Here is a 15,657-nt window from a genome sequence, read left to right as displayed (position 1 = left end):
ATTTGTCACTTTATTTGCACTCACTTCACCGATTCCTCACACACACACACACCTTCATGATAACAGCGGAATACTGAAAAGTTCTCCGACAAAGAGCCCTCTCACGGAGCTTGTAGGACATTGCAGTGCCAGGCCAACGAGGAGCAGGCCCTTTAATGAAGCATGACATTCATTTGGATGTGTTGGGGCACTAAATAATCATAAGGATTCCCTTAAATTATTCCCTTCCAACCTAGTTTTCCTCCCTTTTCTTCTATAGGAACAGTACCTTCTGGATTTATTCAATATGTATTAGAGGAATGTGGATACTGGACCTTTATTGGCTCCCTGTCCCCCTCTTGTATATATATTTAAAGCCCATTGCTAAGTCTTAAACCCCCTTTTATTATTCATAAGTCACCCCAATGTAAGCCCTAGATAGCCAATAGGGCTGTGTGCTATGTAAGTAAAAGGTAGGAGATGTACTTTCACATTTTGCAATGTCCTGGAAGTGAAAAACACCCACATTGATTTTTCGCTATAGTGAAGCCTACTTATCGTATGGGTTAAAATTGAAAATTCCATAATACACTTAAGCTGTAATTCCTAATTTGAAAGGAGTAGCTTGGTCATGTTTTATATCTTTGGAATGGGAATGACACATTTTTTTTACTAGTAAAGTTGGATTTGACATTACTTTTTAGAAATGCCCCTTAAGAAACTAGTACTGGACGAGTGAAGCTTCACTCAGTATCTGGATGCACTGCGTAAATACAACTTATTTACATAATCCAATAAACAAAACAGTGAATACAAATTACTTCAAAAATTCTCTTTGTTCACACAATTCTTTACTTGTGTTGTGATTTAATTTTCAAGCAACTGTTATGAAAAAACTTGTTTTTTACATGTTAATATCACAGTACTTTAATACAATGCAAACATCACATTATCCATGTGACATGAATAAGAAGCACTCATTCTTGCAGAAATGAACTTTGCCCAATGCATTTCGAGATTGTCTCATCCCTTCTTCAGTGGTCTCTGAAATAATGAATGCTGATTACCTAGAGCAAATAATCCAACATACAGGGGTGTCAACTGAAGCACCCAAGAAACACATAGACAGGGCAATTGTACTCCCTCTGAGTATCAAAGTGTGCACATCAGAAAAGAAAGAGCCACCAAACCTGAAGGCACCCATGTTCCAGAATAAGTCAAAAACCTGCACCCTCAAAAGCACTATGAAAACAGTAGAATGAAGTGCTGAACCATGGAAGCAAGTGAAAATAAAATGTAATTCAATTGTGTACCAAGAACAGATCGACCCATCACCAACATTCTCAAAATCAAAGCCACTTACAGAATGGCTGGTAAACACTGTCTACCAATTTGTGACAAGGGAAGGGTTTCCTCCAGTAGAATCTGTTAGTGATTCAAACATAATGAAAATATATTAAAACAATCGTGTTAAAGTTCATGGTGCCGCGCTAGCCGTGACCGGTGTGAGTAAGATTAACTCTTACCCGTAGACAACACTGTAAGATGCGTAGTATCTCCCCGGACCAAGCTATTCGAAGTACATCGTAGAGTATCACTATTGTGAATCCTCACACTGTATTACAACAAACTTTGAAAGAACTGGTAAGACGTTATATCATGACGTACAGCTTTGTGAATGCTCTGAGATAATGAAGTTACCTCTTAAAACGGGATGCCAGTGTTACTGAAAATGTGTTACCGACCACTCTATTTCCACGTTAATGCGGTGAAACGCACGAAACTCCTGAAAAAGACCGCTGTAAAAAGTAGCAAAAAGCCCAATGTTGGCACATATTTTCGAATTAACTTTTAACCGCTATTCTCCCCATTGATTAGAACAAACCTCTTACCTGAAAACTCAAGGGTATCCTATGTCTAATCATCACAATAAACATTGCGGAACAAACCAGAACTGGTGTCCCGGGAAGCCTAATTGTACGCCATGTTAGGTGGGTACTCGTGTATATGTATCCTGAATTAAGCAAGGGTAGTGCGCAAGGTGTGCGGACATTGGAAATCGGACACTGCGAAAAGAAACCAATGATCTGGATATGACCTGATCAGAAATGCCTTTGGTGATAAAAACAAATAAGAACAACGCTGCTCTCTATATCATGTAAAACGAGACTCTCCTTAAATGACCTGTATATCAAATGTAGCATAAACAAGAATTGCTCGGTGGTAGACGAATAGGACGCCACTGCTCTAATTTTAAGGAAGCCGCCAGAATGAACATGCCTCTATTCAGTTCAATGTGCAGATGCCACTGGATAGAAATCAAAAGTGCAAAAGAACTGGAACTACCAAGATGTTTTCCCGAGATATACTAGGACATATAAAAAGGAAAAACAAAAAAGGAAAAACAAAAACAAACAAGACAAGTGAATGTGGTATCGCCAGGCGTTACAATTGCCATGAATTTGTGCTGATACAGTAAGAACTCTCATGATCAATCAAGACCAACGTAATGGTGTATGATACAGAAACAACTGAATACAAAGCTGTGGCTTGCTGAAACATGAATATAGTATGATAATTAGTGAAGTATACAATGAGTGGCATCAAACAACTAATTATAAGACACTTATCATACCCATTTTATCATTGAGCCCAAACGGGGTTATGGTGTTAAACATTTTATCCACCAAATTTTGCGTTGTCAGAAAATGTTTGCATTATCACGACCTGCTATCGTTTGAACCAATTCCAGGGTGGTGCATCTGAGTTGTGCTATTGTATGATGTTGTTGTGACCAATGTAGCACAAGGTTGGATTTGATAGACTTCTTTCTAATAGTACTTTTTTGCTCTGTGATTCTGACTTTTACTTTACGCTCAGTTTTTCATACGTATAATAACCCACAAGGTCGTTTTATACAATAAATGGCAAATGCAGAGTTGCAATCACCTGTGTATCTCAGCTTGAGTGGCTTGCCCGTATGCGGATAATTGATAGTATTACCCGGTATGACGTTGTTGCAGTTAACACAGTTGCAGCATCTATGCATGCCTAATCCTATTGTAGAAACAGGTACTTTCGATCGAGGGAGCATTTCCTTTAAATTGCGACTCCTAGTGTATGCAAACAGGGATTGTGATGTGAATAACCCATTAAAGTCTGATTAAGACATCAAAAGCTCCCATCTAGATTTAATGATATTTTTTATGGCCACAGATTTGGCGGAGAATTTTGACACGAAGACCATCGGTCTTGCGACTTCTTGATGTGCGATGTAAGTAAACCTTTTCTGTGGAGCCTCGAAATCCTCGATTCAGCGTGTCAAAGTCAACGGTGTATACCCTCTGGTTCTGAACTCCAAGATCTGGTTCTCGATCACCTTAGACAAGGCTTCATTTGTGGATGCGATGCATTTCATTCTCAACAGTTGTGAGAATGGTAGATTAAGTAGATTCAGAGGATGGAAACCCGAAAATAACAGTAAATTGTTCCTGTCTATTTGTTTTTTAAACACAGTGGTCTCCAAATCGTTGGGTCCTTTTGTGACCAAAACATCTAAAAATTATAGACATGCCTTGTTTATGCTGTGGGGGAATTGAATGTGGTGATTCTTTTTATTCAATTCCTCAATCTTGTGCTCTAATTGGTGTTGGGATTTATTCCATATTAAACAGATATCATCAATAAACATGCCATAGGACACTAGGTTTGATTGCCCTTCATCAACTGAAAAGATATGATCATGTTCGAATTTTGACATAAAAATGTTAGCATGTACTGGTGCCCTCGAAAAGCCCGTAACGTGCCGCTAACTTGCAAGTAAAATCGGTCCTTCCACTCCAGATAACTGTGTTGTCAACAAAACTGTAACAAATCGAGAACAAAAACTTTGTTGGCTCCTATCTCTGTTAGTTGAAGTAAGGCCCACTCGCATGCCTCAAGACCTGAAGCCAATAGACTTGGAGTATACAAAGCCGTAAGATCAGTAGAACAAAGTAACCATTGGTCGTTCTCTTGGATTTCGATGTTGCTTATCAATTGCAAAAAGTGCATAGTATCTTTGATATAACTCTGCCATTTTTTAGCAAAGGGTTGTAAGAATAAGTCCACATATTGGTCAGCTGGTTCAAAAATAGACTCACACCCAGACACAATGGGTATTTTCTAGAGAATATTATAAATATGGTGTGCGCTTACAATTTAATTCAGTCTAAAACTTTTCGAAAGTAGGCATTTCTCTGCTCTTAAGACTGTGTGCCTGCAGCCTGTTTCCAATACACATCTGGGGTGGGTGACAGCTTGACCATGTAATTCTCTTTAGACCGCCACATGCAAAAGAAGGTTACGTGTGTCTGAGTGCCCATCTGCATCCTGATGGCTCATCATGGGCTGGATGGGCGGGAGGAGCTGACACATCTGAGTAGGCAGTGTCCTGTCCCCATACAAAGGGTTGATTACCACCGCCACCCACGCTGTAGTGAGTCTGGAACCAGGGCTGGAAAGAAAGGACCTCTGTGCACTTCAAAGACCCTTCTTTGAAGTCTTCCCAACTTCAAACATGCAGTTGTGTTGCTGATCCCATCAAATCAGTCATTTCTAGACCTGTAACCGACCTCTGTCAGAAGAACTGCTGTGCTTCACCAGAGACTGACACTCTGCTCTTCTGCCTGCTGCTCTCTGACCCTGCTAAGGGAGTGCTATACCCTACCTTGCAACTGAAGTGATCTCCAAGGGTTTGTTGGCATGCCTCCTGTGGCTTGAGACTCAGGACTGTCAAAGTCTCAACACATGCCCCTGCGCCTGGAGCACTGGACATGGACCCAGATACTTGCACCAGAGAAAATGACGCATCTTGAGTCTGTGTGTAGCAGATCCGGCGCATTGACCCTGTTGGAGGCTTGGAGTGGCGCATCATTCTCAAAACCAACGCATCACATTGAGAGCCCCATGCACCGTAACCGCGCATCCCCACCATAGCATTGTAGAGAGATCTACGCATCCTCTCAACTGCGTGGAGCATCCCTGCGCATTGCACTTTCGAACCAACATGGCTTGGCCCTTCGTCTGTGGAGCCAACGCATCGCCACCACTGCGTATCCAACGCATCTCCACCACTGTGTGGAGAAAATAGACTGTGGGCTCGACATTGACGCATCGCTTGTCTGCACCCTGCATCTCACTGTTGCGACCAGGATCAAGGTACTCTGTTCACCGGGCCTGCGTGGCTCCTGTCCCTAGCCTGCGCTCCTTCACGTTAGGCCTTATCTGTTGACTTTGCCCCGGTCAGCACGACAAGATGACCCCATTCACGCTTATTGCTTCTAAGCGCTACAAACACTTTTATTCTTTAAAAATGTACAATTCAACTTCGATATTTGGGGATTTTTGTCATTTTAGTCTTGATTTCTTTCTAAAATCATTGTCTATTTTTCAAACCAGTGTGGAGTCTTTTAGTGGTGTTTTCATTGTGTTAATGTGTGTTGTGTTGCACAAATACTTTACACATTTGCTCTTCAAATAAGCCTGACTACTGTGTGTCAAGCTACCAGAGAGTGAGCACAGGTTATCTTTTAGTGTGTATCTGACATACCCTGACTGGGATTGAGATTCCTGCTTGGACAAGGTGAATAATTCTGCCAACTAAAAACCAAATTTCTAACAATCCACATCACAAAATCTGCACAACATCGAATTCTACCTCACAAAAAAATCGTAAACTACTCTTCTCTGTGCTGGACTTAAAACAGCCATGGAAGCACTCTGGCTCTTGGTGAATGCTATTGGACCCATTTAATCAAAATCAGCCATTTTTACAATCCATCCTGGCCAGTCTTCATGCTGCAGCTCATGTTGTGGGGAGCAGAATATGCTGTTTGCATGTACAGCCGGTGTGGAAGGCCTTCCACCAGACCAGATTAATTCCTCACTAACCAAAGTCTACATGGTGGTTGTGTGGAAGCTGTAAGCGTCCTTGAAATGCATGCTGGGTGGCCATAACCAACGCTAGTACATCTAAAATATGTTAAGACCAGTCAGTGGCCTGCCAAAATTATTCCATGACTAGAAGTATAGTGACTATTCAGGAGACCCCCTCTGAGCAAAACTATTTTTACCACCAGATCTTGCTCATTAATGCGGAAATAAATGTTTTTGTTAAAACTCTTCGCAATCGCATCCTGCCGATGATAACTTCACTTGTTCACCCAGACCAGTGTGGCCTTTTTGTGGCACCAGCCATTGCATCTGCAGGTTGCCTATTACCTTGGCACATCACGGACAATTCAGAGATCCATCTGCGCTCATGCTCTTCGATTTTTAAAAAGGCATTCCACTCTCTTCACTGGGGGTTCCTGTTCCAAGTCCTCTCACATATGGTATTGGGCAACGATTTTTCTCCCCTGTTAAGTGCACTACGCCCATCCCCAGGCACAGATTATGGTAAATGGTGTTGCCTCTCCTCCCTTTTGGATTGACAGGGGCACGAGACAGGGATGCCTCTTTTGCCTTTTGCAATTGAACCTCTGATGGTTGGGTGTTCTGTGATGCACAGAGCAGAGACCTTTACTGGGGGAATGGCACGAAGGATCTCATTGCACTGTACACTGACAATGTCTTGCTATTCTCTGCCAACCACACCTCTCCAGGCCACACCTCCTCCAGCTAATTCAGCTGCACAGTGATGGACTGGGCTTACAATTAACTGGTTCAAGTTTCTCAATGTCCACTGCAGGAGTGTCGAGAGGTACTCGACAGGCAGGCCTGCCTTCCCACCTCATCAGATTGAGCGTTCGATATTTGGGATATTCATATCACTGGAGCCTGGACTAACCAGGAGCCTCAATCTCACACTTACTACTGCATCAAGTCCGCCAAGATATGACCAAATGGTCCACCCTGCCGATTAGTGCTCTAGGCTACGTTGCACATTTTCAAATGATTATTCAGTCTAAACTGCTGTATGTGCTGTCGAACTTATTTGCTCGCCAAACCTGGTTCAACACCGTACCAAAAGCTGTGCGCTCCTTCCTGCGGGTGAGGAGTAAGCCTTTGATAATTTGGGGTGGGAATGGGCTATGACTGCCTATATTATTGGGCCTCCCAGATTCAGATAATTAATGGCTGGCCGTTTGGAGGCACTGATGACCCCACGTTTAGCCCGAAAGGATCACTGCTTGGCTGCGGCCATATTCTGCGTTTTGTATGCGGCTGCCCTTTCTCACAATCAATCCCCAAAGCCACAAGAAACACTCTTCTGTGTTAGGGGTGAGACCTCAGTTGGCTCTGCTGGGAGTGTAAACCAACACAGGCGAACCACCCCCCTCCACCCCCCCCCCACCTCTGGCTAAATAATTAGTTCACCCAGGTCTCCAGCCTGAAGCGGTTTGAGTGCGGGGACCTCATTTGCATGTCCCAACTCAGACACATCAAACCAGTTCATAGATCAGTTTCCAGGATATGCAGGTGAATCTCAATTTCATTACAAGACTGGAGGCTACCATTATGCATGTTGGTAGCCATGTAAGACAACATCAGACATATGAGTAATAGGTTTGCAATAGTGATGAGCAAAAGTTCTAGAGTTAGACCAATCAGCAGCTTTAAGAATATCATCTAACTTACCACCTGACCAAAATGACTTACTCGCCATTGCACCTCTGATAGAAGTTGGTTTGAAAATATTCAGATTGATACCTGCGAGGTTCATAACAATTTTGACCCATCTCGCAATAGAGGCAGAGGTAACACCTTTATCAGGTTTAACGAAGGAAAAAAGTAATTGATTCACACCAGAGGGGCGAAGACCATTCATTCTTAAGTCATTTTCTTTCATACAATCCACAACACAAAGTTTCTTACATATATCAAAGCGTGGGTAGAAAATAGAATCAGACATATTATTGGTTCTTCTATGCAGTTCAAATTTGACTCCAAAAATATCATAAGACCTATAAGAAATATCAAGAACTTTGACATCAGAGACCCTACGACAAGAAATCAAACTAAGAAGAGTAACTAATTTGATTGAAAGGTTCTTTCTGTTCAAAAGAGACTTATCAGGCCAAGTACAAAAAAGGTCCAGCATTAATTTGACATCCCACAGAGATTGATATCTAGGTTTTGGAGGTCTCCTAAGTCTGATACTCTTTAGGATTCTACAAATAATAGCATTTTTACCTACTGTTTTACTGTTGACTAGGGCATGACCTGCTGAAATACCTAACCTGTAACAATTGATAGACCTATAACTAAGACCTCTATTGAATTGTTTCACAAGGAAATTACCTATATCAATGATAGGAATCCAGGTTCCTTCCCAGACACCAACGTAACCAAATTTTCCAAATGTTGTTATACCGGTAGTGTGTTCCAGGAGCCCAAGACTCTCCGAGGAGAATTGAAGCTGTTGACGAAAGTCCTGAGAGATCATTGGATCTCCTGACAGGCAAGAAGGTTCAAATTCCCTGTTCGAACAAGAGGGTGAATTTGACAGTCTATGTCTGTAAGTAGGTCCTTGAGGGAAGGAATAAGGAATGGAAGATCGCAAGTCAGTTCCAGGGTAGTCGGAAACCAGGCTTGGGATGGCCAAAAGGGAGTCACCAGGACAATGGAAGAGCGTTGATGTCTCGCCTTCCGAAGGACTCTCTGGATCATGGCAAAAGGAGGAAAAGCATAAGCGTTGATCCCTTCCCATGATTGGAGAAATGTGTTCACCGCTAGAGCACCCGGGTCGGGCATCCAGCTGTAATAATTCTCCAATTGGAATGTCAGTCTGCTCGCGAATAGATCTATTTGGAAGGGACCCCAAAGATTGTTGAGGGAGTTGAACACAGAGGTGTTGAGTTTCCAGTCAGTGTGATCCAAGAGGAATCTCGAGTTCCAATCCGCACAAAGGTTTGATGTCTCTGGAAGGTATTCTGCTCTTCGAGAGATCTTGTGTTCTAGGCAGAACATCCAAAGTTTCTTGGCTAAGTTCGAGAGGTCTTCCGACTTGGTACCTCCCAGACGGTTTATGTAGGCAACAGCGGACATATTGTCCATTTTCAGAACAACAGATCTGCCTTGAAGAGATGGTTTGAAGCTCATTAGAGCATAAAGACCTGCGGTCAGTTCTAAATAGTTTATATGGTGTGAAGATTCCTCTTGAGACCAGACCCCTCCAGTGTTCTGATCTAGGAGACAGGCACCCCAGCCATGAAGCGTCGCATCTGATTTTAAGATAAAATCTGGTGCTGAACCAGAAATCGCTCTGCCTTTCCAAGCATCCAGATTCTCTAACGACCAGGTCAGTTCCAATATGGCTTCTTGGTTCAAGGAAACACGGTCTCCGTACCAGAGGCCAGCCCTCAGAGCCTTCCCTTTTATTCTGTGAAGGGCTCGATAATTTAAGGGGCCTGGAAAGATAGCTTGTATAGAGGAAGAGAGAAGACCCAGGAGTCTTGCTAGTTCCCTTAGGGAAAGATTTTGATGTTTCAGGACATGTCTTATCTCTTTCTTGATTTGGAAATCATCTTCGGTGGCAGGAGAAGGAGGCAATTTGTGGTGTCTACAGTGAAACCCAGGAATTCCATAGTTCTGGCGGGAGATATAATTGATTTCTCCTTGTTTACAATAAATCCTAGATTCTCCAAGAGGTCTACTACAGTCTTGAGGTCTTGAAGGATTTGAGAATGATCCTGAGACATAATAAGGATATCGTCTAGATATATGATCATATGAATACCCTTTTCTCTTAGAGACGAGGCGACTGCCCTCATTATCTTGGTGAAACACCAAGGGGCTGATGAGAGTCCGGAGGGAAGAGCTTTGAATTTAGATGGTTTTTCCAAATAAATTTAAGGAAGGATTGATATTCTTTGGCCATAGGGATGGTAAAGTAAGCGTCTTTGAGATCTAATTTGACTAGCCAATACTCGTCTAACAAGAGATCTCTCAGAAGATGGATTCCTTCCATCTTGAAGTGTCTGTAAACAAGGTATTTGTTGAGTTCCCTTAGATTTATGAACGCCTCCAACCCTTGATCCTTGTCATCATGAAGGAATTCAAGATCGTTGTCTTGAGCACTTGGATAGTTTGTGCCGCAAGGGAAACCTTTAAATGTTGTGCCGCGAGGGAAACCTTTAAATGTTGTGCCGCTAAGGACACCCGAAGCATCTGAGGAGTGAGGCTCGCCTGTGAAGCTTGAGGTACTATGACCTGTTATAGTGCTCGTCGGGGTATAGTCTGTTGTTTCTCTTTCTGTTTTTTTTTACCCCTTATTTCAACCACTTTATCATCATCTGTAGGGTTATCTTGAAATAGTGCAGCGTCATCCTCCCTGGAGGAAAGTGGCCTCTTTGACGCCATAACCCTAGATAGTGTTGAAAATATGCATGATCTCATTTCCCTGTGAATCATACTTCTAATTGTCTCATCCTCCATGTTGGGTAGGGGGGTATTGCCTTCATCTGAGTCCATATCAGACATTGTCAGGAATAAGGATAAGGCAAGGTAAGTTAGATTAGGTAAGTAGAATGATATATATATATTTTATTTTATATATTTCCTATATTTTTCCTCTTTTTTTCTTTTTATATTTTGTATGGCAATTTATAATAACCCCTCCTCCTATTTTTTCTTCTTTTTTTTTTTTTGCAGGTTGGGAGAAGATTATGGAAAGATTAAGGGATCAAGGGGAAAGTAAAACTGAAATCTGCCCAAAATAGGTGGAATAAGGGCTTATAAATCGATAAATTAGTATTCTTGCAAAAGGGAAACTGTCGCGTAGTGAAAAACAGCAGATCGCATCGCAAACTGCCCGAAACCTCGAGCGAGATCAGCTGTTTCTAGGAGACGGCATTGGGAGGCTGGTAAACAGAGGAAAGACCCCTAGCAACCACACGACGCTGAGTGTGTGTTGCCGAGGGTCTTTCCTCCAATCTCAAACACTCAGGGAAAGTTCATAGGCCCAGCTTCTTGCAAAGGCAAAGCGACTGCCCCGCAAAGCGCAGGAGCAGAGGAACGATCTGCTCCTCGTGCGCACATCAAGGGGAGAACGAGAGCCTGCATGTAATCCCAGCGCGATCGAAGTTTAAATGAAAACAAACAAGGGATGTGGGAAGAGAGGGTGGGAGCCGGCCTCCATAAATTGGAGGTCGGGAGACCGATCAAAGAGGAGGGTGGGGGGGTCGAAAGCCAGCAGTAAAAACGGTGATAATAATTAAGGGGACGTAAAAGAGGGATGAAATCGGCCACAATATAATCACCGCAAAAGAGGTATTATGACATCGTCATTAAAATAGATCAGTACTAAAACAATGCTACTATGTCATTAACCAAGAAATAGAATGCAGAAAGACACATCAAGGGATTAAAATCACGGAGCATGAAAAAACAGTGTTAAATGCTGTCAAGAGAAGCAAATGTGTACAATAAATAAGGGCATAGAATCAGTAAATAAGTAATAGTATGACCAGGTATATTATAAAAACCATCAATAACAATCAGTGAAGGGAACAAAAGATGAACTTATCTGCTTGGAGCCACATTTAAAAGAGGCTGATTGCCTAGTGCTCGTGCTCTTTATTTATTTTCTAATGTTCTAATATGGAACTTGCTTTGTGATGTATGCAGCTGCTTGGGTCTGCATTAAAAGTTGTATGCATAATGGTAGCCTCCGGTCTTGTAATGAAATTGAACAGCATAAAACCCAATTCTATAGTTGCAGTTGCGCAATACTTTGACAGTGTACCAACCGCAGCTGCTTAGAATATAACCTGCTTGAATCCTGGGTCCTTGTACCTCCAATGGGCCTGGGCAGCTATTTGTGTCTATATAGATCACAGGTCATCAACATCCCAAACTCTTTTGCAACCCTTCAGACTAAATGAGAGGATTGGCTTGGCTCCCTAGACATTGATGACTGGTGGGACATCGTGATGGGGCCCATTTACTCGTTATCTCCTCCCGCCTCCACTTGGTTCAACTAAAGTACCTACATGCCTCCTATTTCATCCCACAATGGTCATGGAGAATGGGCGTGACCCAATGATCTTTTATTTAGAAAATTAGATCTAGAATGTAATGGTTTTCTCTACAGCTATTGAATGTACTAATGTTAAAATATATCTTGCATAATCATACTATGTCTAATTTTGTGTGTTTTTTCTGTATAGCTTGTTTTCCTGTCATCAGTCCTGACATTTTATTGCGGATTAAGCAGGAGGAAGAGGAGGAGGAAGATTTCAGAGGCTGGCATGACTCGGGGAACACTAAAACCAATACTGTTCCTAGCACAGGTGAGAATGCTATGTTTAGAAATGCGATGTTCAGAAGTTCAGCATTATCTAAACATGTCCTGCTGATATGGTCAAAGGTCTCCGCTTGGACTTTTAGGCTTCTCATAAAATCCAGTGTAGGGGGCAATTGAGAGCTTAAACACCTAGCACATTTTGGAAAGACTTTCATCCATGATTGCTAGTTGTAGGAAAATGTAACAGTTATCTGTCAGCTGCCCGGGTGACTGGAACATGATCTTAGATGTGACCCTTGATAGATCACACCCCCCTCTCCAGGCGGCGGGAATACAGAAACTATCAGAGTCTTTTGGGACATGGCTCCAGGGCTGGCGGCTGGTGGACACTTGGCGTGCACTGCACCCAACCCACAGGGAATACTCATGCTACTCCCCCGTACACAACCTACATACCCGATTAGATAGATTTGTGTGCTCCAACTCCATCACGGCTAGATGCGTCACATCGGACTACCTGGCTAAAACGTTTTCAGACCACCGACCACTAACACTTGATCTACACTGGGGAAAAGTACCCTCGCCAGTCCCTACATGGAGACTTAATCCCACGCTGCTCGAGGATGGCCCATTTAGATCACATATAGCTGACACCTTGACTGACTACTTTGCCACAAACTGGGACTCGGCATCCTCGAACCTAATAGTATGGGATGCAATGAAGGCTGTAATTCGGGGGGCTGCTATAGGCCGACTAGTGGGAGCTAGACAGGAAATCCATGATAAATTATGCGAAGTAGAAAAGCGCTTGCGAGACCTTGAAAATGCGGCAAGGCAGGACCCCGACAGGAAAGCTGATCTGCAATTGTGCAACATTGAGCATGCTGAATTGCTGGAGACCCTGAGGGTGATAGACTATACGACATACCTGAAACGCCAACAGGCGGAGGCGGACAGATCTGGTGCTTTACTTGCCCGACTGGTCAGGGATGCCCCAGAGAGCCCTACAATCACGGCTATCCGAAACGTAGCAGGCGAACAAGTGCATACACAGCTAGGAATTAACAAGGTGTTTAAGATTCACCTGGAGAACCTCTATGCTCCACCCCCTGTAGGGGCTGGAGACGACATGGCAGACTTCCTGGACGAGCTCACGCTCCCAAGGTTGGCCCCGGGAATCAAAGCGGCCCTAGCTGGGCCTATCACACAGCACGAAATAAAGACAGCGATTCACACACTTAACCGAGGCAGGACCCCGGGCATGGACGGCCTGCCAGGGGAGTTCTATCAAACTTATGCTGACGTGCTGGCCCCCGTACTGGAGAAAATATATAACACTGCATACGAGACTGGCCATCTCCCGGCCACCACCATGCAGGCCTTGGTGATTTCTGTCCCGAAACCCGGTAGGGACACCCTAGAGGTGGGTAACTACAGGCCCCTATCCATGCTCGCCACGGAATATAAGATCCTTAGTAAGGCTATTGCCATGCGGATCCAGCACCACCTCCCTGGCTTGATCCATGCTGATCAATGTGGCTTCCTCCCAGAGAGAAGTACCTCCCAAAATTCGAGACGCCTCCACGCCCTTATGACGACTACCCCTCATACCTTACCACACGCTGGCTGTATAGCCCTAGATCTCCGCCAGGCGTTTGACTCCCTGACGTGGGACTTCATGTTCGAAGTCCTGCATCGCTTTGGCTTCCCAGAGCCCCTCATAAAATGGATCCGCCTATTGTACACGGGCCCGACCGCTAGAACGCGCACGGGCAGACACACATCTGACAGTTACGAAGTCCACCGGGGCACCAGACAGGGCTGCCCACTGTCGCCGCTGCTGTTTGTTCTGACACTGGAGCCCCTGGCCATTGCGCTCCACAATAGGGCTGGGGAGGAGGGCATACCGGTGGAGGGTACGAACCACATGGTCTCTATATATGCCGACGATATCTTAGTGTTCCTCCGGAACCTGAGAGGGGACCACTCACACCTGGCGTCTATCTTCAGACGATTCGAGATCATATCTGGCTTGGCTATAAATCCGGGAAAGTCTTTAGGGTTCTTTTTCCGGGATGGACAACAGCCCCCCCACATACAGTTCGGCGCCTGTGAAATCCAAGTGGCACCAACCACGTTTAAATATCTCGGAATAAATGTATACAGAGACCCGGAGGCCCAAATTGACGGTAATATCCGGAAGGCCATTACTGGCTTACGAAGCAGTATAGGCTTCTGGACGTCCCTCCCCTTATCAGTTATGGGACGAGTAGCGGTCCCGAAGATGGTCCTGCTCCCCCGCATACTGTATTTTTTTGTAAACCTGCCGGTCCTGCTCCCGCGACAAATTTTCACCGCACTAAATACGTTACTGATCACCCTTATATGGGGCTCGGGGAGAAGACGAATCAGCCTTAAAAAACTGCAACTACACACCAGACGGGGAGGCCTAGGCGTGCCGGACCTGCGGAGTTATTACTATGCCAGCCAGCTCCAATGGTTGACCCGATGGGTGGCGGGCAGGGATCTCCATGAGATAGCTTTCACGGCGGACAAATTAGCACGTGGTGACTTACACTCCCTCCTATTGCCCAATGCTAGGATTCCCAGAGACTGCCACCCCCTCCTGCATGTGGCTCTGACTTGCTGGAGGAAAGCACTGTCATACACGGCTGGGACCTCTCCATATGCAGACAACATACCCCTACTGGGACTCCCGACACCACAGGGGACCCTAACGTTACGCAGACTACGTCACTGGACGGAGGCCGGGGTGGACAGGGTGGGAGACTTGTTTGGGGATGATACCATGCTGGATCACGTCTCGTTTGTGCAGACCAAGGGGGCGACTCCGCGCTTATACATGTTACACGCCTCAGTGACGCACTTCGTGCGGCGGGCCTGGGCTCCGCACCGTACGAAACCAGAACAACACGAATTAGTGCACCTCCTACATTACATGGGCACGGGGGGACATCTGGTGAAATGGCTGTATGTTGGTATCAGAGAACATGTGACGTCGACGATCACCGCACTTAAGGAGATTTGGACTGAGGACTCGGGGGAAAACATAACAGACGGGGAGTGGAAAATAATTTTGGGTCACCATAGAAGAGTGTCTAGGAATGTTAAGTTTCAGTTCATACAGGCCATGATTCTCCATAGAGCATATCTCACACCCCAGAGACTTCATAGGATGTTCCCTACCACCGCACATTGCTGCCCGAGATGTCGACAAGATGAAGCACATATCCTCCACATGCTTTGGACATGCCCGAAATTACATACTTACTGGGGGACGATCAAACACACGCTACACTCCATAACCGCGCTCCAGATCCCTGAGGGGGCGTTACCCTGTCTGATCGGGAATAGAAAACGACCCAAAACACGCAAAGCACAACTGAAATTCACGGATCTGGCACTCGTACTGGCAATCAGGGTGCTCA

The 15,657-nt window shown here is 44.6% G+C and overlaps 1 protein-coding gene across 2 annotated transcripts in view; it reads left to right on the top strand.

Moving 5' to 3' along the window:
* Positions 1-15,657, top strand: part of LOC144770341 (uncharacterized) — a 142,108-nt gene that overhangs the window by 73,174 nt on the left and 53,277 nt on the right. For both annotated transcript variants that reach the window (XM_078654792.1, XM_078654793.1), the window contains exon 4: positions 12,132-12,254. In XM_078654792.1, the coding sequence (XP_078510918.1) occupies positions 12,132-12,254 (123 nt within the window). The remainder of the gene's footprint in view (positions 1-12,131; positions 12,255-15,657) is intronic.

This window comes from Lissotriton helveticus, chromosome 7 (assembly GCF_964261635.1).
Source record: "Lissotriton helveticus chromosome 7, aLisHel1.1, whole genome shotgun sequence".
NCBI classification, from domain to species: domain Eukaryota; kingdom Metazoa; phylum Chordata; class Amphibia; order Caudata; family Salamandridae; genus Lissotriton; species Lissotriton helveticus.
This window is presented reverse-complemented; position numbering and strand designations above follow the sequence as displayed.